The sequence below is a fragment of the Rhyacophila brunnea genome, unplaced genomic scaffold (genome assembly GCF_057557595.1).
Source record: "Rhyacophila brunnea isolate RB1 unplaced genomic scaffold, BYU_Rbru_1.0 scaffold_15, whole genome shotgun sequence".
Lineage (NCBI taxonomy): Eukaryota > Metazoa > Arthropoda > Insecta > Trichoptera > Rhyacophilidae > Rhyacophila > Rhyacophila brunnea.
The window spans coordinates 23,388,990-23,415,933 of NW_028232806.1; the positions used below are offsets into that span (position 1 = coordinate 23,388,990).

Below are 26,944 nucleotides of genomic sequence, written 5' to 3' on the forward strand. Positions count from 1 at the left end.
AAAATGTTTGCATTTAATGAATGATAAAAAATCAATCTTGGAATTAGATATTTATTTTGTATATTAATAAATATTATATATTCCGTAGCTAATATAATATGTCGTAGGTACTATTGCAGTTAAACGATTTATTATTATAACATTATTCATCACTTTTTGTTTTATCGTGTATAATGTTTAGTATTATATAATAATTATTAAACAAACTGTATTAACAAAACAATATTTCAAAATATTTTGAAATAAAATAATACAACATTTCGTAAATTTTAACAAAAGTAGATATTAATTACAGCTTAATTTTTAAAGCTAACCTTTCATCCCCTACTATTAAAAGTTAAATATTTTATAAAATTATTTAAAAAAAAAATACATGCAGTAAAATCATTTTCCTGTATCTACTGCAAGCTTTTTTAGTGTCAGTCTTACACAGTCTAATAACTACACTATATTATGTCTCCTGAATCATGTTCCTCTTTAAGATCTATTGAAAAGGAACATCTGGTGTGGTTCGCTATCTTCCATCATTGAGACATGGCTTGCCGAATACAGACATCACGTATAGGAGATCATCATATGAGGCGTATAGTTTTTAACTGCACCTACCTGTCTACGTACTATCTTTATAATCAATGGTTTCAAACTGAACAACACACGTCTATAACCTAACTAGACATTTTTTTAATATTGGCTAATTAGGTTATAACATAATAAAAACGTTATACCTTATATCTCCAGTGTAAGTCTGCTGTCCAATCGTCAGCAGCTCCAAGTTGTCATCTCCTGGTCTTCTTCGTGCCCAAGATACCTTCAAACAGAATCAAATATTACTAATTTGCTCTTTGTGCTAATTGATATGTTACATAATGCATACTAAAGGTTCGTCACAATAAAAATAGCTTTATATTGTAATATTGTTAATAATAATTTTCGGTCGCAATTAGATAATATGTGCTTCCATAGAGTGAAGGTTATAATAGTGAAAGACCGTTTTTTCATGAAGGTTGTAAGCCGTTTTTTCAAATCATCGGGTGCTTTCTCTGTACCAAATACATACACTTTTCGTGAGGCGACAAAGATCCACACTGAATTGTGCATATAAATAATGAAAAAACAGTTTAATCGAAGTGATTAAATGGTGGCTCATATGTCATCATGAGGAAAAACTAAAATAATGGGGAAAATATCTGACATGTACACGTAAACACATGTACAAAAATAATATGTAGTTATCAATAGTTGCGTCTGTAATTATAATAATAATATGTCCTAAAGTTTGTCATGCAAACAAAACGCGCATTTAATATTGGTAATTATTATAAGTACTGCAATCTTTGGTCTGACCATCATAAAATTATAAACAAAATTCGGCTCCGTCATGTTTTGTGATGGGATTTGCATTTCTATGTTATTATTCTGTTCTGTGATCACAGATATTGCAGCTAACTCAACTTATTTGACCACTAAATGTCATATCCTTAAATGTAGGCAGTAATCTTATAGATAACGCTAAGTGTATCAATTCACCAAACGTTTTACTAGTCATAAAAGGAAGCATTCATAACGCCTCGGGCGGTGATATTGAGCAGTTATCTTGATGTACCTACCAGTTATGTCATACTATTTTGTCATGTGTAATCAGTCACAGTGTTTGTGTTCTGTGCACCAGATTAACCTCGTTTTGATGGTCACGTTTTGGTAACCGGTAATCCGTTGCATTTTACATATTCGTATAGAATGCTCCTTACTATTAGTAAGAAAATTTTACGTTCAAAATTGTTAGATTAAAAAAAATGTTAATAAATAAATTAAGTTCTAAAAAATTCAATATTCTTTTTGCGTAAATATTTTGCGTTTTACGACCGACAATTGGAAATTGCGAATTTGTATTTTATGCGCAATAACTAACGTAAAATAAAGGCGGAGCGTCATTTAAAGCACATTGTAACTTTGGAATCGAATAGTTTGCAGTTCTCATAAATATTCAAAACCGTACAATATACAAAACGCAAATTTCGAACAGTAACGATTTCGGAATTGCCCCACGCAAAGTTTTGTCAGACGCCGCGAGATGTCGGAGATTTCAATTTCGCTGTTATGTTAATGTTGTTTGTCTTTTAGAGAAACATTGCATACTTTGGTCGAGTTACTTGATAATGTTTGAGACTTGTAACGTTCCAGATAATTACATTTGCATCACCGGGATATGGCAGAATATAGGGCAATGGGGCAGATATCATAGAAACAGAATTTTATTAAATAAAAATATTTATTAAAAACTACCCACGAAAACCAAATACTCTGGGAATATGTACGGTATGGTGTATGGAAAAGAAAGGGCTGGTTGCGGCGTTTCAAGCCTGGCAGAAAAATGGAATGCCACCATCAGAGGCAGGCACATACATATTATGTTTTTTCCCCAAATAATAAGAAATGGTGAAACCAGTCAATTATTTAATAAATACGGTGGCTTAGACTTGTTACCCATTCAACATGCGTATATTGAAAATACAGAATGCAACATGGGAACGTCCTAAAATGTGTACGGAAAGGAAAAAGCTGTTAAAGTCGGTTTAACTACCTGTTCGCCCCATCCAATGACATAAATATGGACGAAGCATCTGGAAAAAAATGACACTCACTTTTTTGCCGGGTCTGCCGAATGGCATAATCTGTTCTAACGCCATTACAATAAAGGTGATATTGTTATAAATTCCCGATGCTTTTTGCCGGGTCTGCCGAATGGTTTGGTTCGAACGGGTTCGCTCAAATAATGAACATTGCCACTAGAAACACTGTTCTAACGCCATTACAATAAAGGTCATATTGCTATAAATTCCCCATGCATGATATCGCATAATGGGAATTGCGTGACGTCTACCCATACATGTGTGAATGTCGCTATGCGCGAATTTACTTGCTAGCTACTGTATTGAGTGCGTTGTCCATTAATAATGTCATTGGTCCCACCATACAATCCGACCTAGTTGTCGCAAAAGCAAATTTAATCGTATTTAAAAAATCTTTACATTTGACAATGTTGTATTAGCTTTTGTTATTTACCACATTTTTTTAAATTTCTTTTTGCTTCAATGTAATTATTTCTCACATGAGTATTTTTGAAAGTGATATAAATTCAGTTAAAGCTTACTTGAGTTACATGGTGACATAAGTATTAGGTAACTGCTCCTAATACATTCCAAATCATAAAAAAACACTGACGCTTTATATCCAAACGTAGGCTCTCGTGATACGTCCGATTAAAACCGGGCGTGGTGTGGGGCGGTTTTGGTTCTGGTGACGCTATTAATTTTGATCACTGCCCTTACAAAATATTTGATAAGATAATAATACATAATTGTTAGTGGTCTAAGTCAGTGATGAGCTTTTTTTCACAAACAAAATTTTATATACGTTAATATTTTTTGCAAAAATTATCCAAACCGTATATTATGCACAACAAAAAAAAACACAGTTTTGATTTAAGTTTGAAATATTTTTTTGAATATATTCGGCGAAGAATTTTCCAGTTGAAGAAAGGGAGCAGGATATACGATGCATTACTTTACTAAGCGAAATTGTGCTGGTGGTTTAATTAAACCACATTCTACGAACTGCAATACATAAGATGGGGATTTATACAATGATATCTTGCCTTCATTTAGAAGACGATTCTTAAAGAAAAAGATAACATCATTGGCCAATTGGATTCGTACTACGGATACATTTTTTTTTAATAACAATATGACGTAAAGCTATGTGATTTAAACCCGTGATTTGCAGATTTACGTGAGTATTCTGTCCATTACTTCACCATCAGAGATATATTTATTTATCTAAATACTATTTTCGGATATCAATATTATTGTACAGAAATATAAAAGCAGCTAATTATAACTCAATTCAAAATATTTATGACATAGAAAAATCTAAACGTTTAAATACCCAATAATACAGTTTAAACAATAGAACTATGGGTTTATTTTTATATAATTACTGATAAATTTGCCTGCTAATGATAATTTTACAGTCATTATTTTATTTCAGTTTTAGTGCGGATAAAATTTATGTATATTTGGGGCATATAATAAAACTGTATGGCAATACCCTACCGTCCGCATGACTTGGCATGAAACCATTAATGTACAACTACAATATATCTTGCAACATTATATTGTTAAAATTATAAAACAAGCGATTCATGTGAGTCAATCAAAATCCAACAGAAAGGTAATTTAGCAAAAATAATTTAATAATTCAATTAATCAATAATATAGAAAATTAATAAATAATGCTAATTAAGTTTGCTATGATATGCACAAAGTTATTTGTATAAAATCAATCTTGCCTAATTATTAAAAAGTGCATAATTGTTCAAATTGAAATCAATTGTTTATACTTTATGAAACGAATCATGCGTTACACAATAAAGCATGATTATCAAATATTCAAGTAGTGATAGCAGCATTTTCTATTGTATCGAATCACTATAAAAACACTCAGTACATGAAATCAATACGTCAGTCAGTTATCAAAGATGTAACCGTAATGTTATCGTTCAGCTTCGCCCGATCGATTTTGTAAATCCATCAGAACGCATACTCGTGATTTCACGCATCTAAATTATAATCTGTAAACTTACCTGTAATAATTAAATTGATATTTATTTGGAAGGAGATAATAAAACCAGGGTTCATTTCATTCACGCACCAAATTCTGAGTTATTCATTGGAGTCAACCTACCCTCCGGTTCCTTATTCCATCTCACTTCCGATAAAACTATCATTTTTATAGTTGAATAAATCCAAATTAAAATCATGTGTGCAGTTATCAAGTTAAAAAATATTGGTATTGTGATTTAAATGTACGCTGGTAAACAGCATACTGGTTAGAGAAGTCACTGGAAATTAAAAAAAAAATGTGTATTTGAATCTTAATTCAGTTAAATATTCTATCTTATGATTTTTTAACTAGGTACCTAGTATATTTTTGAAGATGGTTTGAGTAATATATTTTCAATAAAGAATGCTACTTTCTAAAATCTCTGACATATTTTGATACATGAAAATATTATGATAAATTTACCAATTTGTCTTGTAGTGAAGATATTCTGCAGTCCAGTTCAGCATCAGCGTCAGTATCGACCGACAATTCGCCTCCTGGAGATTCAAACTTGGGACCACCAAACCTGAGAAAAATAAAATAATTTGGTTTATGTATTACAATATATAAATAATTATTGTTAGAAGATGTATTCAATGAGAAAGGTTTATTTTTTTCAATACAATACTATTATAATAATCATTCACATGACAACGTATTCTGTATTTTGAACACCTCTAGGAATTGTCTATAATATACTCGTCACTGTTTAATGCTAGATGCATCCACTGCCATTGTTTCAGAAATAGCAACACAGGCGACTATTTTATCAGTTGCACGCTACTGTCTAAAGTTGTTTTTAATTATTATTTGCAACATTTGCCGCTGCTTTATAATATGCGAACCCTGAATAATAAATACTTGAACTGGAATTTGCTAGTAGTATTCGGTATATGGTTAATACCAAAACCCTTTAACTGCAACGTCAAATTTTTCTTCGACCATGTCCGATCCTAATAGGATCATGTGAGCCTCCACAGAGTAGAAGTTTGTATTAACAGATTTTGTTTTTTTTTTTACGAGAAATGGATGTCAGCAATTTGCTCAACCTATTAGGTCCATACCCTGACTCACACACAAATTGAAAAACAATATGTGTACTTGCCAGACCCAGGATTCGAAGCTGAGACCCACGGCGTTATAGTCCAACGCTTAAGCCGTGCTTCCACCGTGCATAGTAGGTGGCGTCACTTACAATTTGATTTTAACTAAAAAAATCTCTCCAAAGTAAAACTCTCGCTGTTTTAAAAATGTCGTGTTAAACTATTTATAGCTCTAATATCAAAAAGTGTATGCAAATTCTGACGGAGCACTTGAGTTTTGTAGAAACCCAGTTGGGAGCCACTGATTTACATTGTTACCGCACGTTTTTGGATGGGCTTTGTAGCTCGTCTTACAAAAAAACACTATTAAGCTAAATCAGTGCTTATAGTAATATGTCGACAAAATAAACATACAATAATCTGTTAGAAAATGTCTTTGTGTAATAATGTGTAGATTATTGCCGATAGTAAACGGGAGAATAATGATAATATATTATTCAATGTATACCCAAAACATCCATTTGTATAGCGATTCAGTTCCAATAAGAAGGCAAGAATCGTAACAAAGATTCAGTGCAGGTTAAATAATGTATTACAATTTCCTTCCCGCGGGATAAAGGTGTTAAGCACGTTTCACGTTCTTAAAAATTAAAGTCAATAGCTCCCACATGATTTGGCGAAAAGCTCTCTCGAAAAGAAACTTTTAAAGCTGCGCAACCGACGACGCAATCTTTGTGAATTTTAAAGCTCATTGCAAAATAAAATATTACAAAAGTTTTACTATAGTGTTGGTTAGGAAAGTTTAAACTCGGTTAATTTAGTAGCCTATATTATAAACTACCACGCGTGTCTTTATTTTGTTTTTTTTTTAACAAGTTTGTAAGTACGTTAAATTTACGTGGGTACTATTTTTAAAATTTATAGCACTGGTATGAACACGCTGTTGTTGGGCGTATTTTACAGTTTTGTAGGCATTGCAACGAAAAAATGTAATACCAAATCAACATACATATCATACTATTTCTTATAATAGTTTTGGTATGTGACTGCTGAACGAATACTTCTCTAAGCTGATTTAATTATGATCAGCCACGTGCACTTCTTTGTCAGATAATTCCGTTAGTTACGTTATTAATTTATTCAATCCATTGGATTCTAGGTCCATTTTTCAAAAGTTTTTCATCTATTCAACACTTCTGGATGAATACATTGCCCATATACTTCTATTTAATACCTTTAGCGAATTCTATAACATCGCATACGCTCGTTTCTTTCATTATCAAAGTATCTCATTTTCTGACCATAAACATGCTTAGTATGCAACTTCCTATGCTGCTCAAAGTTTCTGGACCTCTATTTTGTCGGATTAAACTTCATGTTTTTCATGCATATGTGATTACATGGATTAAGATACCTACGAAATAAATGAATACTTTGAGGCACAACACGAGGCCAATTTTTAAGACATTATTCAGGTGACCAAAAATACTATCTAGTGTTCAACTGCAAATAATTCCATCAAACGTAAGTCCATGAATCATGCAAAGCCTTTATTGTGTATAGGTGAAGAATCTATTTGCGTACATACTTACTATAGGTACCTTATTCTTTTTTAAGTCAGCTACAATAAATCATTTATGCAATTATCGTCCTTGCATGTTACAGTCCGTACTCATCTAAAGATACTTAATCCAGAGAATTAAACATTTTTTTTTATTTTAATAACTAAATTACATATTAAATTATTGTAATACATCCAAGATAATTAATGTAAAAAAATACGATGCCCAGCGGAATGCAAACCTGTTTCTCTGAGATTTGTGCCTATGTGCTCTAAAACTAAGCTACATGATTCTTATCTAATTCGAAAATTATTAAATTATTACTATTATTATTAAACTATTACTTTTTACAATTCTTTCTCAAGCGCTTTCTAAATTGCGTTAATTATTGTTGGCAGCTGGCTGTTTTATTTTAAACCAAACTATTAAAATTACTAACCGGTGTCAGGATCACACAACAATTTAGTTATAACGTATCTGCACCTGCTAATAATCAATATTTTGTTCATAGTGATTATTAATTTATTTATTTATTTAAGAATACAAAACATTGTGGACATAACAAATCTAAATTCAAAACGTACACAACATGAGATTTACATTATAAGTCAAACATTACCCTCACAACAGAGAAGAGAATATAGAAAAAGAAATATATATATAATAACAATAATAATAACAAAAAAAAATAATCAAAACATACTTAAGTACAATTGATTACAGAAAAATATAATTTTTGAGAACGAAAAATATACAATTTTATACAGAAAAATACAGTTTCAAAAATAAAATGCAAAGTACATCATTGAAAATGTCTATGTCTTTAGGGAGCGCATTTACTAGTCTTGCACCCCTCGCTAATGGTGCCTGATAGGCCTGACATAATTCTTTCAGATATTTCAAATTATGTGGGTATGTTCAATAAAAATGGGCATTCTTAAATCTTGTGAATAATTCGTTAAAAATAGATATTAATGTAATTGTAAACTGCAAAACTGGGTATTCAACATAAACAATTTAAAGAAATGACTTTTATAATGCGTTTTATTTGGATAGTTTAATATTATTACTAAATTAGTGCTTATGACTTAATTGTCACATTTTATATTTTACCTAATAATTTAATTAAGTTTTCAAATATTAAATGAACAGGAAAACTCTCTCGTTATAACTTATACAATTGGTCGGAATTCGGTGAATCTACAAATATTATCCGTTCGGTCCAAATAATTTGTCAATATCTATAATATTATAATGTTTCTGAGGCAATCCAAATTGTGTAGACTAATATTAATTACGGCATAAAATGTCCATAAAAAAGATAACATCTACTTTCTTTATGAATCAAATGAATAGAAATAAATCACAATTAAAATGGATTTGAACGCGTCAAAAAAAGAAAGGAAGCACCCATATTATCAAAGATGAAGATTTAATGCTCTCCTTAAATTTAAACGGGCTTGGTAAAATAGGGATGGGCGCATTAAAAAAACCCCTTCCTGGCCATCCCCTATTTAGCAGCTTTGATCTCAAGAGAAACGGCTGCGGTTGCCGAGTGAAAGTTTAATGAATTTTCTCGGGTATGAGAGTTATTTTTGAATCCATGGTTTGTGGCCATGAGATTTGTTTATATTTTTTAGGGTGAAAGGATATTTTAATGCCTCTGTAAGTGAATTTGAAAACTTCAATTAAATAAGTACGTTTTATTGATAATTTTCATTTTAAATAATCAATAGTTATCTAAAAATATTAAGTACTTAAAAAAGATTATTTTTTAAACAATATATTTTTTTAGAAAAAATATTATTATTAGTAGGTATTCGTATCTTATGAATATTTTTATTATTAAAATGTAGTTTATTAAGTTCTTTAGAAGGTGACAAAATGATTAATAAAAAATATAATTTGAATTTATCTTGTTTTTAATATTCAAATCAAATTTATTTATTTTACATATAATGAACATAACAAATTATAAACTCAGAGCGTTCACGACATGACATAAAATAAGTGTTAATATTTTTTAAAAATAACAATACAGAGAATAAGTAATAAAATAAGAAATAAAATAAGAAAATAAATAAAATAAGTAACAAAATAAAAGTAGATGGAAGCACACAGAGTGAACTTTGATAGACCCTATCTTAAAAACTTATAAAACAACGTCCACCTAAATTCACCCTCAGGTAGGTAAGTGAAATATATCAATATCCGAAGCAATTTCATTAAACATGGTTACTGCCCTCCTATTAAATAAACATGGTTTTTCCTCGAAAGAATGAATAACAAATATTAATAAAATCATGATATTCAAATTATTATTTGTTATAAAAATTGAAATTTTTTAAATTAATAAAAATACGTTAAAAATATCATATTTTACAAAATCATTAATGATTAAAATATTAAATAATAGGTTTTGCTATAAAGGTTACCCTCTGCATATTTTTTTATAAAGAAAAAACTTAGCAAATAGTTTAATTGTATTTTTAGTGAAAAAAGCCAATCAAAATTTCTCCATAATTATCGTTATGTAATGTATTTGTAAAATCCTGAATTTTACAAATCACTACAATGCGTTTATTGTGTATCAGTTTTTAATTGTGCCACCGGAGGTGAATATTATTAATAGTCATAATTTGACAGCGCCATAATCTCTGCTCGGAATTAATCGTTTGGTAAAATGTATAGTAGATAATCGATAAGATTTAGAGTTTAAGAAAAACGTGAATGTCCGTCTCCATAGTATTTTTTTTTGTCTACGTGATAGTATTAATACTGCACAATGTGAGTAGATGTTTTTATGAAAAAGATAACCGGAATATTTTTATGAGAAAATTAATTCTAAATCATGAAGCTATGATAAAAAAGAAAACAGTTAATTCTTCAGCATGATTGCTATTCTAAAAGTTTAACAATGTGTAAAGGATAGAACTTAATTTTGGTCGGCAATATATTTTTATTTTTTGTACTATTTTGTACTTCAACACTGGAAGCGCAATATTTATTCAATTTTGTTGAAACTTATACATTTTTTTCTAAAATTGTGAATTAATAGTGGAAATAGTATGATAATAGATTAGAACTCACCATTATTATACAATATATTCAGGCCGTGGCACTGAATTGTGAATTACGATGGTAGGCTAGTAATTGATAATCTTTAAATGCAATGCGGTAACCTATTAGCAATAAATGAAGATTTTTAAAGTACCTATTACAGTTAATTTTCTACAAATCGTTTACCATTTTGCATTTGAAGTTTGAGCAATAACTATCACTATCATAGAAGTTCACAGTTTTGTGTCGCGGCTTGACTATAGTGAGCCTTGTTATTTTTTACAATATCTATATTGTAGTGAAAAATAAATACCTTCCTAAAACTATTTTTCTCTTATGCTGAGATTAAAAGCTTTCACAGAGTGGTATTTATTAACATATTTTTAGGAGGAATAGTTTTCAGCCTTCCATTCAAACTAGTAAGTTATTATTTATCGTATATCGAAATATATTATGTTATAAAACAAACAAATTTCAATATGTGTTTTTAACAAGATGCCATTTTTCACTGCAAAAACGGTACCTAACATTATTATAAGCGCTTCAATTGCAGGCAGGTAGTTGAGAAAACGTCAGTTGTTACTTGTGTTTATACCGTGTTGCTGATTTAAAAAATGTGACTTCTAGAGATTTGTTTTATTTTCGGGCCGAAAGATCGTGTTATCTCAAGCATCGCCAATAAGTTAAAGATCACTTTCATAACCGTGTATAATTATCATATTATAATAATATTATGCTTTAATGTCAATTAGTATCAAAAAAATAAATACTGTTTAGTCGGACATAACCACAAGGTAAGCGCCCATTATCAATTATTCCCGAATCGTGAACATGTCCAGTTTCCTTCAATTCCCCGTAAAGTACCATAATCCTGAGTACAACAGTATAATATAATATATATATATATATAGGTTCTAGGTAGCTATATATTATAGTGAAGAAACATTTATTACAAGTTTAGGATAAATTGCAAGGAACGATACCAGAAGAGAAAACGTTCAGAATAGAATAAAATGGCTTTGGAACATCTGATGGGCCATTACTGTTAAAAACCGGAAGCAATATACGCGGGCGTAAAATTGCCTGAGACATCAAAGCTGGAAAGTGACCGACTTCGAGGGAACATTTTGAACCCTTCAAAATTACCATCTTTAAAATTTACCGTCTCAAAAATTTACCATCTCTGAATGGTACAAAAATCGGGCGCGCTGTATTGTGAAATAAATTTTATTTGAATTTCTTTTTCTAATGAAACAGCTTTAATGTATTTTAATCTGGGGAGAATTTTCACATCGAACAAAAAAGAGGCTCATAATTGTGTTCCTTTTGTAAATTTTGTCTTGAGTCTTGAATGAATATTGTATTAAGAAAATCTTGTTTTGAAATGTTTTAAGATTCATAATTTATTAATAAAATATTTTATCTTATTTCTATTTTCTCTACCGTTATTACTTGATCGAACGAAATTAGTCAAAATAAAATGTAATTAACAATTCCACAAATAATTATTACAATATATATAATTTAGAAAAACACTTTCTGAGAGAGTATATTATAACCAATAGAAAAAATCTTTTTTGAAAAAAAAAGGAATCGAACCCTGCATCTCCACGGGTTTACGCCCCATTCCGTCGCATTTAACCTATATGCTACGGCGTGACATACTAATTGCGACAAATTTTAACTATTGGTCACTTTTAATACCTACTCATCAGCGCTCTTCCAAATCAAGCTACTTTGGCAATCGATTTTTGTTTCTTAAATCAAAATAGGTAACTATTTACTATAACTTTGATTAATAACTAGATTAAATGCGACGGAATGGGGCGTAAACCCGTGGAGATGCAGGGTTCGATTCCCGGCCGGGGTGGCTTACTTTTTTCAAAAAATATTTTTTTTATTGGTTATAATATTATACTCTCTCAGAAAGTCGTTTTCTAAATTATATATGTTCAATAATCAGAATGATATATTCTTAAATCTTGTGAATTATTCATTGAATAAAAGAAATAGTTGATTGTAAATTATTATAATGATTTTTATATATTTTATACCACTATAATATACTAGGCTCTTTCATTTTACAATATTATCAGTTACTCACAATAATGACTGAATTCGATATTTTACTGCTACGCCTACCATGGACGAGTAATATCATGTTCGCTGACGAATTTATGTATCTTGGGTTCGAACTCCAATACTGGAAGATGCAATACTTGTCTTGTTTGGACTCAAAACATGTACCTTATTCATTAAGCAAGTAGCTAATATCCATTAAATTTATCTTTCTTTTTTAGCATTGTTTGTTAATATTCTTTGTATAAGAAACATCTTCGGGATTTTTGTGAAGCATCATGTTTCATAATGGGTTATAGAGCCAATTAAAAATAATAATACTAGGTAGTTGTATATTTTTTTTACAAATATTTTTTTTTTAAATATACAAAGATAGCCGAAAGAGCATAACCTCTAGTTCTTATTATTATTGGACGGTGTAAATTATTAGTTTTGATTGGATACCTATATCAAGATACTACAATTTAATTACGGTAATGAGGCTTTAGGAAACAAGAACACCATTCTCGATTCTATAATAAATGTTATGTTTCTTTTTTATAGATAATCTATAAAAATGATTTTAAAACATTAATTAAAAATTACTTTTTAAAACACTGTTATTCAAAGTTGTAGAGTTAAACAGTTATAACTTTAACAGAGAAATGATACATCTTTATTGTTTTACCAACATTTTTACTAAAATGGAAAGTTTCGTTTTTGTTTCCAAAGCCTTCAGTTATATCTCGACTTATAATACTAACTTTGTACTTACTCAAATCTTTTTTAATTTAATTAGCTGTTGAGACAGTAAATGAGCCAAATCTTATTTATAATGTGGCAATTACTAGACAAAGCATAGTAAACATGTGATTTATATAAAAAAATGGGAAAAAAAATACTGCAGTTAGCGTCGACTCTCCGTCAATCTCCAATCGATTATAAAAATACAATTAGAGATTCTAATGGGATGCATTTGGAATCAAGTGAGTCCGTCGTCAATACACGCAAATTGAAATTTCGAGTCCCTGGGTGACAGAAGTTTTAAGACCTGAGAACGTATCAGGATCGGTTACATAACTAATTATTGTTTCCCGTGTAATACGCCCAATTAAGACTGATTATAAGTACAAGATGAGTTATTATTAGGGAGTAAACAATTTTTTTTTAATTTGAATGTATGTATTTTATTTAGAATGCTAATAAAAAAACCTTCTAACAAGGCCAGTTGCCTGCCTGCTGTAAAAAGTCTGAAACCTTCAAAACTTAAAGGTTCTATTTCACCCACACGTATTTGCAAAACTAATAGGTAAAGGTATAGATGATTGCTATATTGTGTTTGGGTGATTGGTGATATGAAAATTCACCAGGGGCGAAACGACGTCTATTTTTAGAAGTTATAAATACCTAAATAATTATCTTTGTTGTGTTCCTCAGAAGTATTCATAACGAATGTCATTTAGTGAAACTCATCGAAATAATCAATACATTTCAGTAATTATTGAAATTGATACAAAGAAAAATACAATTTTTGTGTTTCAGCTTATTAATAATTATAAAATCTAAGCTATTAAGCGCAAAGCTCAACATTTTTTACTATTACACATACGTGGAATATATGTCTTCAATTATCTCGTAAAGTACATTGACTACAAACTTTAAAATATATGTAATGACTGACTATGAAAAATTGATTGGATCGTCGAATGGTTTGAATCCTGGTTCTAGCAAGTACACATTTTTTTAAATTTATGTATTAGTCAAAGTATGGACCTAATACGTTGAGCAAGTGGCTGACATCCATTTCTCGTAAAAACAATATCAGTTAATACAAACCTCTACTCTGTGGAGGCCCATATGATACTATTAGGATCGAACAGGGTCGAAAGAAAAGAAGAAGAATCTATCAAATCCGTCCACACAATGTATTGCTGAGGCACTCCTTGTGAGTTATTTGTTTGTACTATATTTTGGTTGAGTGGTCACACCGCTTGCAAAATTAATACCAGTGCCAAATTAATTGTATTATGTGTCAGTATGCATTTTAACATCACTAAAGGTATCATCCCTTGTCATGTTATAAAAAATATGCCCACTAGTATGACGTTCGAGATTTATAGACTGGCAACTACCGAACGTCTATGGTACCAAGATGGCGGCCGAGCGGAAACGAGTGTCAAAATGTTTGTTGATTGGCGGATCGGCGAAGATTAATAAAAAGTATCAAGAAGATAGGTTTTTTGGAGGAGCTTACGTGGGAACCTCGGTACAGGTCGGACGTACCGGAGTTAGTCCGCTAATTGCTACATTGGACATCATGGTGGACGTATGGAAAAGTAGGCAATATGTCAAATCTTGACGACATATTCTCGGCTCTCCGATCAAACCAAAGTTTCTGATCTAGTAAGCTGTATCGTTCCATTTATATTGTTTTTATCCATGTCTTTCTACAAAATTGCAAGAAGAGCGTAATTTCTCAGATAGCCGTTTGATTCCACGTGTAGATTCAAACAGCGTCACGTCTGTGCAAGGCGTAATGGTTATCAACTGTCAAAATTTGTAATGTCATAATATAACCTCATTTTTTAATCTAACCTATCTTTTATTTTCTTCCTTTTCATACTATTTATTACTCTAGCTTTGGAGTTGGCGCCCACCTGATATGGATTAACTATCTTTATTATAACTCACGCACAGGTATTCTATTTCACCGGGAGGTAAGGAATTCTCGGAGAGATTGGAACTCTAGAATCGCCACGACCCCAGATAAGAGTTCGTATCATTAGCTAGTCGGCACATATTTATTCTTTGTTGTTACCTTTATAATATTATATGCTATACTTATTTAGATCATAGTTTTTATACGTGACACCCTTTAGGATCTAATTCCATGGAACCCTAAAGAGGCCAAAATAAATTATCGGGTAGACTCATAAAAATATGAGCATCAATGACTACACGACAACAGACTTACAAGCCCAAAATATATTCGTTATTTATAATAATATTCAAAATATGTTAAATAAAAATGTGTTATGACAGTTGTTTTGCTTAGAACTGATGAATCATGTAGTAGTCGCCTTATTACCGATTGGCTGTGGCAATACCCTTTTTTTTTGCTCATCCAGAGAACGTCGAATTGAAACAGAGTTTGCGCGGATACGTCACTAATCTATGTCCTGCGAATAAAACTCGCCGTTTTCTAAGCAACCATCTGTGTTTTTTTATCACTCAAAGTACACAAATAATAGACGACGCCATTCACCATACACTAAACTAAACAATAAAGAATGCATAAAGCCGCTTCTCTCTACCTTTTGAGGTGAGAATATGCAGTTACTTCGCATAGTGTTCGAAAATTTAATTTAACATTCCATCAAGTGATCACAGTCGATATTATTATATTTTATTATAGTTTTGTTTGAATTTATAATGATAAACGATAGATGCAGTAAAAATGCTGAAACAATGTATTTTTTTTACCATGTTTGATCCTAACTAGATCATATTATGGGTCTCCACAGAGTGCAGGTTGTATTAACCGACTTTTATTTTTCACAATAAATTGGTGTTAGCCGCTCAACCTACCAGAGCAGGGATTGGCAAACTCTTAAACCAAAGGAGCCAAATATGAGTGGCACAACGGTTAAAAAAATTCGAGAGCCATTCGTATATTTTTATAAATATGATTTATTTAAATGAATTAATTACATTTTATAATTGTTTATTTATAAAGTGTTAAATACATACAATTTTCACGCATTCCTTAAAACTAATGTGAACAATGACCTTCCTTGCATTTCTTTGGAGAGTTTCTGTGTGTTAGTTATGTAACTTGTAGTTTTTAATTTCAGGCGTTTCAGGTTTATACATATTGTAGACTCGAATATGAATTCGGAAAGCTATTCCATGTATTTAATATCGTAGTATCTACCTTATGTAGATCTTTTGGAGCGCTCCACTTGTGTTGTGAAATTAATTGCATTTTTCTCTCTCCAAATCCTCAATTTTGGTGGCATTTAATTTTTCGACCTTTGCAATGGGCGGATTTAAAACAACAACAATCATACCTTTTTGCACCAACCATCAGGGAGGAAAAATTAGGCTCACGATAATGTCATTATATATTATAATAAGTGTACAAATCAATGACAAAATAAAAATTGTGAATTTTGCAAAAGACTTTGTAACAATTAAGAATTGAGAATTTGGCAAAGAGCCGCACGCCAATACTCAAAGAGCCGCATATGGTTCGCGAGCCCCGGTTTGCCGACCCCCGTACTAGAGTAGACTTCTAGGTTTAGATCCATAAAACACATTAAAAAACCTGGGCAATTATTGTACTGATTACTTTATCAATAAAGATCACAATCCGATTTACGATGGATGTAGATTCACCGAAACTATTTTTTTAGGATTGTTTTGAATATTTTTTTTCTGACATTGTTTCGAATAATGTGTTCAAAAATACCTGCATTAAATTTTCAAAATTTGACACTGCTTTACTGACTATCTGGTTATATAGAAATAACATTATCCTTTGTGAAAGGGTTCCTACCAAAAGTATATCAACACATCCGCTTCGACCAGCGGCCGTACAGAATACTAATTCTCCTAGTTTGGACCTCCATAATCACTACTAACCGAATTATCCAAACACGCACATATCGTAGAGCCTTCGAAGGCTTTGGATAATTCCGAGGAACATAATCGATTAAGCCAGCGTAGGGTATTATTATATTTCGTTGAGCAAGGATTTTGGAAAATCATTTTCCAGCCATCCGCAAAAATAAATTCCTATAAATAATTATATAAATGGTTAAATTATTAAGCGTTCCAAGTCTACTGAATTTAATTTTGAAATAAGTATGTAATACAATAGTTTTGAAAGTTTTTTATTTTTTATTTATACAGATTTGAACTAGTAAGTAAAAAAGCAATTGAGACTGCTAATTTTAAAGTCGGTAACCATGGTTACCTGCCATTCAAATAATTTACTACTACAAATAAAACATTAATTTATTTTTGCAAACAAATTAGTAAATTATTGAAACATTATAATGTCCTAAACGCCATTTAAAAAAATCATGTTTTAAATTACTGCTGAAATATAAAAAAATGGCGTATTTTTGTTTTATTTAAAAAAGAAATTTTATGAAAATAATGTGGAAAGTATTTTAACTTGTTTTTAAACTAAATTATTTATTTTTATGGTAAGAATATGGAAAGATAATAATAACTTGAAAAATATTTTCGATAACCGTAATTCAGTAAACTAAGACGTAGATAGGTAACTAATCTTTTTAAAGATTATTAGATGAAATTTATTCATACTGGCAGAATCGCCAGCCGATTCTGGAGTTTTGTGATTTTCGTTTCAAAAGTTTTAATCTTGTAAGTATCAAAAGGTCGTAAGATCTATTTTTACGTTTTTCAAAAGACTTTTTTTAATGCGATATCTTTGGCTGTGCATATATTTTATAGAAAGTTTCTGCATAAGCCTGGGTCGATCTACTGCTAGTATTTTTTTCAAATGTATTTATTATAATATTATTGCCGAAAAAGATTTTATTTTAAATAATTATTGTTGAAATAATATTGCATATTTGATTATATAATCTGATTGATAATCTCTATATAATGTGGAATCGCATTGCAAAAAGGTTTGAAGAAAATATCTTGGCGTTAATGCCGGAAGTTAATCTTAAAAAGTATTGTAGAGTTACAGCCATTTTAATGTTTGACTTCTTTTATAAAATCAGTTTCAATCTATATCTACACGAATTAATGTGTTTTAATCGGTTATAGTATAATATACTTATTATATAATATTATATCATTACCTAGCATATCTTTATATTGTATAAATTGGTACATATAAAACCAATCTAGGTCAGAATTGGCCATTGGCCAGATTCTGCAGAACCTTGAATTTTCACAGTGATCGAGTGGATATGTTTTGTTCTCTTGACTCCTTCAAATTAAGTTACTCTAAAATCTACAACTAATAATATCTGAAAGAATGCTTTTTTATCGTTTTTTTCTTTTCTTATATTAACTGTCTATATGTATAATAATATGTACTTTTCTACATATTTTCTTTTTTAATTTTTTTTTTCTATTTTTATTATGATTATTAATAATGTGTTTTTCTATTTTAACCATTTTCAATAATTCTCTAATTATATTCATGACAGCTTTACCTATAATATTATTTCATCTAATTTAATTTGATTTATGTTTTTTTGTATACACCTATATTGGGACCATTATATATTATTTTATTCTATATTATTATTATAAGTAAAATTAATCTCTTAATTGATTCTGTTGGTTGAATTTAATAAATAAAATAAAACATAAACTAGGTATCTACAAACTATCAACAAATAATACAAAATAATGCTGGTATATTCGAAAATACTTAACACAAATGAATATATTATATTTCTAATAACATGTCGTTACGTGAAGAATGATTGGTGAAACAATTAATTATATTAATTATATATTCGTAAAAAAAAATAATATTCTTTTTGCAATTCTCACTTTTGTAATGAAATATTATTTAAAAAAATCAAGATCGGATGAAGTGCGTATTACCGAACCGATAAATTACAAAATTTGTAAAATATGCATTGTTATAATATTTGAAAAAATGTCATAAGGCTTTGTACCATGCAGCATTAAAATGTAATCCTCCGTTTAATATATCGTGGGAACCTTTTAAAGGATCATAATATAGAGTCTAATCCGAATCGATTACAACATTATCTCTCTCTTTTATATTTGTCTTCTTCTACAAAAATGACTTTCAGAATATCTCACGAGGGTTTTCATAATAAAGCATTTTTCTCTTAAGATTTTTTTATTATTATTTTATACAGCTAAGTGGTTGATTCAATAAACTCAAAGTGATAAAAGACTTCGAGATCATCAAGAAAGGTCATAAACTGTGTTTAACTGACATAATTGGCAATTGCGTAATATTATATTCATGAATAAAAAGTGCTGAAAAATTATAAATTCAAAATTTAACAAATTATTTTCTACAAAAATAATTAACCTAATTATTAAGAGAGGGCTTTATTTATAAACGACATTTTTTAAAGCACCGGTCAAGGATTAAATTTAATAATGAAGAAGTAATTGGATCTCGTTACGCTAAAGAAAATTAACTTAAATTCGGTAATAAATTCAGTTAAAAACACAGTAATATTATTTTTTAATAAATAAGTTGAGCTTTTATCGTCACCACCCGCCACATCACCATGTCCGTTATGCTGATATTAACCGTGGTGTATATTATGTATCTAGAAAATTGAATGTATGACCATGTCACAGATCATTATGAGATGTCATAACGGAAATCGAAGACCGTGTAGTGTTGAGATTAAACTAATGTCTAAATAAAACATAAGAAAATTAGAAATATGTACATTCATATAAGTAGTATATATTTACATAAATTTCTGAATGATTATAAAACAGGTCAACAAGTACGTGTTCGTAAGTATCAAGTATTCGATAATAAAGACAGCTATAAAATTAATGTTCTTATTGAATCTTACAAAATTGACACAGTACTATCTGAAATGCTCTACGGACAATGCGTCTTTTGTTATCTTAAAGCTAAACGGCCATATCTCTCCAATACGACATCTCATTGTTTCGAAAAAAAAAACGTAAATTTATTTATATATATATGTATATAATATGTAACCATCAAACGTTCATCGTATAAATTACCATAATAACTCCGCTACCTGAAGTGGTGCCTTCAAGTTCTGGTGGGAGGATAATTTTTAGCTTACAGTAAGACAACAAAAACAATACAATCATAGTATTGATTGAATATAAGGCGATAGAAATTGAGTTTATTTTCATATTTTGAAGTATTTAATTAACTTTGATTTTGGGATTAGTTTTTGGTATTTTAAGTTTAAATTTGATACTTTTATATGATTATTTTCCAAATAACTTATTTTGCACTTTCTTGAAACTCGTAGGACATCTCTTTCTACTCTTAAGATACTTTTGCGTTTTCTTACGAGGAATGGTTTACAATTCTGTCATTCTTAAGAATTCATACTTATATGCGCCTATCAACTACTTAAAAGAGCGCAACCACAACTTCATAACTGTATCGTTTACTATGTAGAACAATTTGGTTTTAGCTGTAGTCATACTAATCATGGAGCTTTAAAACCGGAAAATTTGACGTTATTCTCTTCTGCATATTATTATATCTTTGATTTTTTTTAAAGATGAACTGAAGAAAGCTGTAGTTTTGATATTTTATGATATGGCTAAGGCACTGTAGTATTCTATACTCGATAGAATAAAAAAGTTTTTGCTCCTCCCTATTTATTTAAAGGATTTCAACATTTTATCATCGTGTAAGTCCAAGAAGTTTTCAAGATACGTCTACCGAAAGTATACTTTGACTTTCTATAAAAACAAGTAAGCAACAAGGAAACAAATCACAAGTTGGATTAATGCTTAAATACCATTGATAATAATTTATTATACTTAGTTCTCTAAGTAAATCGAAATATTCACTATTAATAATTAATCTCTGATGATTCGGAAACACGTTCCACAGAATAACATGCAACAAACCAATTTAAGTCTTGTTTCAGAGATTTACAAAGTTAAACATTTTGTTGGCGCGATTCCTTAAGATAACTTGAAAATGAAAGCCTACCCGCATTGCTACTGTAGAATGTCTATAACATTCTCTTTACATATATATATATATATATATATATATATATATATATATATATATATATATATATATATATATTATATATATAACATCAGAGGTTGTTAACTTTTTTATTGGGATTCATACTGTAAATAAGTGAATAACATATAAATAAGACGTGTGGACTTAGCATGAATTTACAAAAAAAAAATGTCATAAGTAAACAAAATATGTGGAAAAGCCAGCCAAATTTCTCGGATTCCGCCTACACGAAGAATAAAATCAAGATTAGAATTAAACCAGCATGAAGCACGTTTGTAAGACATTAGAATCTCTTCTGATATCATCTAATTATCACTCTTAATACTCAGGATGGTCAGGTACTTCATTATATTTTCACTAACGTTTAAGGAATGAATCATCAAAATTTTTAGATATTGATATTATAGCGCAGAATGATGTGGATTTTTCGAGCCGATAAAATGATCAGTAATGAGGTTTGATGTGAACTGATTTGAATATGCAGATGTACTGTAACTTGTGACTGTTAATCTTAGATAAAAGACAGCGCCAAAAAAGACTACATACAAGACAAGTAATGATATAATAATTTCTAATTTAGTATACGCTTCTTTCTTAAATAGTATCTTTTATAATATTATATTATAAAATGTTTTTATTCACAATGTGTTTCACTATAAGTACGAGAAACGAAATTTGAATTAATTACATATTATTATTTTATTATTAGTGGTGAGAAATAAGGGTTTGAGTTATTGATAATTAATGTTACATTGCTGGTCATATTTTTATTTATTTATAGGAATTCAAAGCTAACATTAATTATTTTAAGTCCATTTTTTTCTGTGAAAAAGGATTTTTAAAATATCATGGTTTATAGTTGTACTTTTTCAGTAAATACGTATTTACTACATACACAATTGTTACTTAGCACATATATGATTATATCAGGTAGTTAATGAATAAGCACGTAAGTTTTTTTATAAACAATATATCACACATCCCATAGACAAGTGTAGTAAGTCAATAGTGTCTGATTTTTTAAAAACCTATGTTTCAAAGGTATTTATAAATTATCTATATTCAAAAAAGAGTATTCGATTCTTAAGTATTATGAAATATTCGTTGAATAAATAAATATTTTATTGACATCAAGTTTAGTGATCACTTCGGTAATGACATTCTGGATCAGTCATCTCCAGGTTATCTTATATACTGTAAGTCTTGTGGTGGATGCTACCGGTAAATTTGTTTTGGTAATTTTATTAGAACCATAGACTAGATTAATATTCAGTATGTAGCTACATTCATATTTATATCACTATCGAGACTAACTAGGTATATTGCATGGAAAGTAAATTCTAATGGAATTATTAAAATAGTTTTTAGCCAAATAGCAAGCACCATGCAAATAATTAATATTCTATTTCATTTCATTAGTATATTCTTAAATCTTGTGAATTATTTGGTGGAAAAAAATGTTAAATAAATACTTAGTTTAATAAACTTTTTAGTAGTTGAGAATAATAAAAATATGAAGCTAACATACATATTATATATATAATATATATAACTATATTGTAATGTCATATAAAGCAGAGTTTTTTGATTAATAGTAACGACATGTCATATTCAGTGAGTTTATCATTAATTAATAATTTAAATATTCAAACCATTCATTACAAAATAGTCGAGCGTACTTGACGTTAATTCATTTTCATTTAATTTATGAACGGAAATTAAATTCGAAATATGTTTTTAATAGTCAGATATACTAAAATTCAATAGACGAACTTGATTAATGTAACATAATAAAATTTTAACCTTGATAAATGAGTATTGAAAATCAGACTAATCCAAATATTTCGTCGAATATTATTAGATTATATTATTTGTTAATTAATTATAATACAATATGTAGTATTATTAAAATTTTTAATTAATGTCGTCCTTAATTTAATCTCTCATAATAATTGAATGTATGCCATTATACACAAGCTCTTACATTATTGCTAATATTATTTTTTATAATACAATTAACTAATAAATATAGATTTATGATTGCATATTTTTAACTCATTTATTTCAATATGCAACAGTCATCATTTTCTTAAATTTACCTAATTATTGCATTCAAAGTATGGGTTATAACTAGGGAATGCAATCCCGAGCCAAAATCTTGATCCCGGGATTTCGGGATTACAATTAAATTTGACAATCCCGGGATCCCGGGACTGGTCGCGAGATTGGCATTTTTTCAATAGTTAATAATATAAATTTATTATAAATGTACAAATAACATTGATCAAATCGGTCAAAAATAAATCTAGTATAATTTATACTATGGCCTTTTCGCTTCATAAATCTAACTAGTCAGCCAAATATGAAACTATCGTAAAACGTATGATATCATGGTGGAATCACTTTACTACTTATAAAATGCTAATTATATCTAATGGCTCCCTTATCAGGACACAACTGCTGTGGCGTTCGCGCTTTAAGGATTAAAAGTGTGAAGCATTGTTTTTTCCAATCTTTCTCATTTTTATTAATTTATGTAAAAAAATAAAATGAATTTGCAACACATGGGTAATAAATCAAACTTCATTCAAACTCAGTTTATTTCTAATATAGTTATATGTTATTAAAATTATTTTTTCTGTTATATTTTCGATTTAAATTTATTTTCTATAAAAATTGATAAAAAAATCAATTCCGAGAGTTTCGGGATTATATTTACCAATCCCGGGATTCATAGGTATCGAAAATAGTTCGGGATCCTGGGATTGGAATTCCTGGTTATAACTAACAATATTATTGAAGTTTACAGCTTTGTGTTACGGTCAGACTATAGTGGGTTTTGAAACAAGCTTATTTAAAAGTAAGAAAATGAATTTAATTTCTCATTAACACGATTTTTTTTACTGCCAAACGTTTAATAAAGAAATCAAATCTATTATTTTAATGAGAATCCATGCATAGTTTTTTGGTGTACCAAGCCAATATTTAAAGAGAACTGGTTTGCTGGAGCAACTCACTGGAAACTTATTTAACTTTGCTTCGAAGAGTAAACAAGACTTCTTAGGTTTCTCTTTGGGCCGGTTGGTAACTTGAAGAAAATTAACAACATAGCTTCTAAGTTGTAGACGTTTTTTTGTTTTTATCTTAATACAATAAAAGTTAATTATGTTAGGTGGAAAAATTGGTTTGGCTTCTAACGATTTGTTTTTGCTTTGTATTTTTTACTGCTATTGTTTGGATCGATTTTTTTTAAATAAATGATCAGCAAACAATACGAACTTTTTGCGATCATCAAATTATTTATTAGGTTAATACTATCGGCTGAGGGTAGATATTTTATAGAGTTTAAATCCTAATTGCTTCAATAATATTGTTTTTTTTTCCATCTTCAGGCATCTTAGAGAGACAGATAATATAGAGGGTGGCACAACAATAACTGAAATTTTAAATTAAAATCGATATCTGACATATTCAATATTTATTTGAATCAATTAAACATTTTGTCATAATGCTGATGAAACAATGTTTTTATTTCAGGAAAAGTTTTCCAACCACGTCATTTCTCGTCGTGAAAATGTGAATCGTCAAAGACCTTAAATCGAGCATCATTAGTATCATTTCAGATATACGTATCCATGAGCCACTCTATAGTTAATTATCGTTTATAGCAAATGCATACAATAAAAAAACGTGAAAATATTATTTCTAAGTAAAAAATCATGTTTAAAATCTAGTGTTCGAAATTCGAAAATGCCATAATCATATTTATTAGTTACACAAAGTTCCATTTACAAGATAATTTAGTTAAGTAATATGTACTTTATTTAATGAATTTCATAGTATTATAATCTTTATTTGCATTTAACTCAAAACTGCGTTATTGTAGATAGACCTATGTGATCCTAAACCCCCGCCGGTTAATATATTTAGTAAATCTAATAAAATACAATTACTAGGTAAAGTGTTGAAAACGTAATAAAATTAGCTGATGAAACATGTCACTAAATATGAGGATCTTAGTTTCAAGTCGGCAGCCTATAATTACTTTTACATCGCATTTATTACTTTCATAAAATATTAAGCCTATCTACATTAGTAAGTTAAATATAATTAAACCAGAGGTTGATTGAAAGGTAATTTATATTCATCAGTATTTTGTATATTTTAAGAGTAATGTTTCTATATGGTTTTTTATTCATTTATTAACGTAAAAGATATTATTTTATTTCGTTATTTGCTTTTTATAATTATTGTTTAATATTATTATGTTTGCAAAAAGATATTATTATTCTATTTGAAGTTCTAAATATGCTTGACGGTTACCGACTTTGATACTGACAGTCTCATATTAAATAATAAATAAAGACGAGTAAATAATGTTTAAGTATAATCCATAGTAGGAAAAAGGAATTTATTAAATGTACCACATTTGGTATCAAATGAATGAATGTCTTCCTCAATGACAAGTCAATTCATGATGGTGATGTAACTGATGAATGATGATTCATAATATATATTTTGATACTGTTAAAACCATACACAGTTATATATATATATTATATTAGATACCTAGATAGTTGCAATCATAAAAAAAAAGTTCGAATAGTTAGTAATAGACAAGAATGTCAAGCAAGTATTTCATAATATAAAGTGTCTTCTATCATCGATTTCTTGCTTTATTGCTGTACTGTAACTACATATTTTCGACTTATACGAGGTATAAATGAGAACTCTGCTATTTTGAGCAGTATTGACTTGTGTGTTCCTGATAATTATCTTAGAAATAGGGAGTATCAGTTATTTATTCTCCCAAGATGGAGAATCAACCTGCCATGCTGCAGATGAGTTTCGGTGGACGCTATTTTATAAATTCTTAAAATAGGATCTCTTTACCACCTTTGGTGTACTTTTTTGAACTTCTATTGATGTATAATAATTATATAAACATATACATATACAATTATTGTATTTTCACTGCTTTTCTATGTTTATATTATGTTCTCGTATTAAGTTTTCATTTTTTATCGTTTTATTATTTTTTTCTTTAAAATAATGTTTCATGTCATGTTGTGAACGTATTTAAATTATAATTTGTGATGTCCAAAATATGTTAAAAAATAAATTAAAATTGAATACATTTAATTATGAGCAAGGAAGTTTTTTAGATATTTTACTCAAAAATAGCATATGGGTACATTTTATACAATATAATATTAAAAATATATTAATACATTAGTAATTATTTACCTGTCGTTTCTATGGTGGTGTTTATTCTGCGACGAATACGTATCGAAAATATAATTCAACATCGGCGCATCAGTCCTGCCGAGTCTCTGAATGGACGATTTATTTTTTACACTTCCACCCGAAGCGTTAGCTCTTTCAACAGATTTCAGAAACTCTTCGCCCATCCCTGCCAGACTGGGCACCATCACGTCGACAGAGCCGAGCGACGATTTTAGAGTATCGTTCATTCTGGTTCTCACTAAATTTTCTATCTCTAATGGGGAATATGTTGCATTTCCCACATGTTCCAAAACTTGCGATAGAATTCTTAAACGCGATTTTAGTAATGTTATTGAATTGTTATTTCTATTCGTCAACACTTTAGATGCATTTTCAAAAGAATCACTTCGTATTTTACGTAATAGTTCTGAATTTACTGAATCCAATTTTTCACTATTAACAAAAGCACACCGGTTACACTCACTACCATTTGAAAACAACATATTATTATTATTAGTAAGTTGAGAGTTTTGAATTGCGCGTATGGTATTGTTTTTACTTTTCTTTTCTCGATTGAAATA

At 29.4% G+C, this 26,944-nt stretch overlaps 1 protein-coding gene across 1 annotated transcript in view; it reads right to left on the reverse strand.

Moving 5' to 3' along the window:
- LOC147075065 (zwei Ig domain protein zig-8-like) overlaps window positions 1–16,472 on the reverse strand; it is a 179,826-nt gene extending 163,354 nt beyond the window's left edge. The window contains exons 1-3 of the mRNA XM_085943298.1: window positions 16,456–16,472; window positions 5,086–5,188; window positions 726–808 (exon numbers count right to left, since the gene is read on the reverse strand). Coding sequence (XP_085799424.1) covers window positions 726–808; window positions 5,086–5,188; window positions 16,456–16,472 — 203 coding nt within the window. The remainder of the gene's footprint in view (window positions 1–725; window positions 809–5,085; window positions 5,189–16,455) is intronic.
- Between the last annotated feature and the right edge of the window lie 10,472 nt (window positions 16,473–26,944).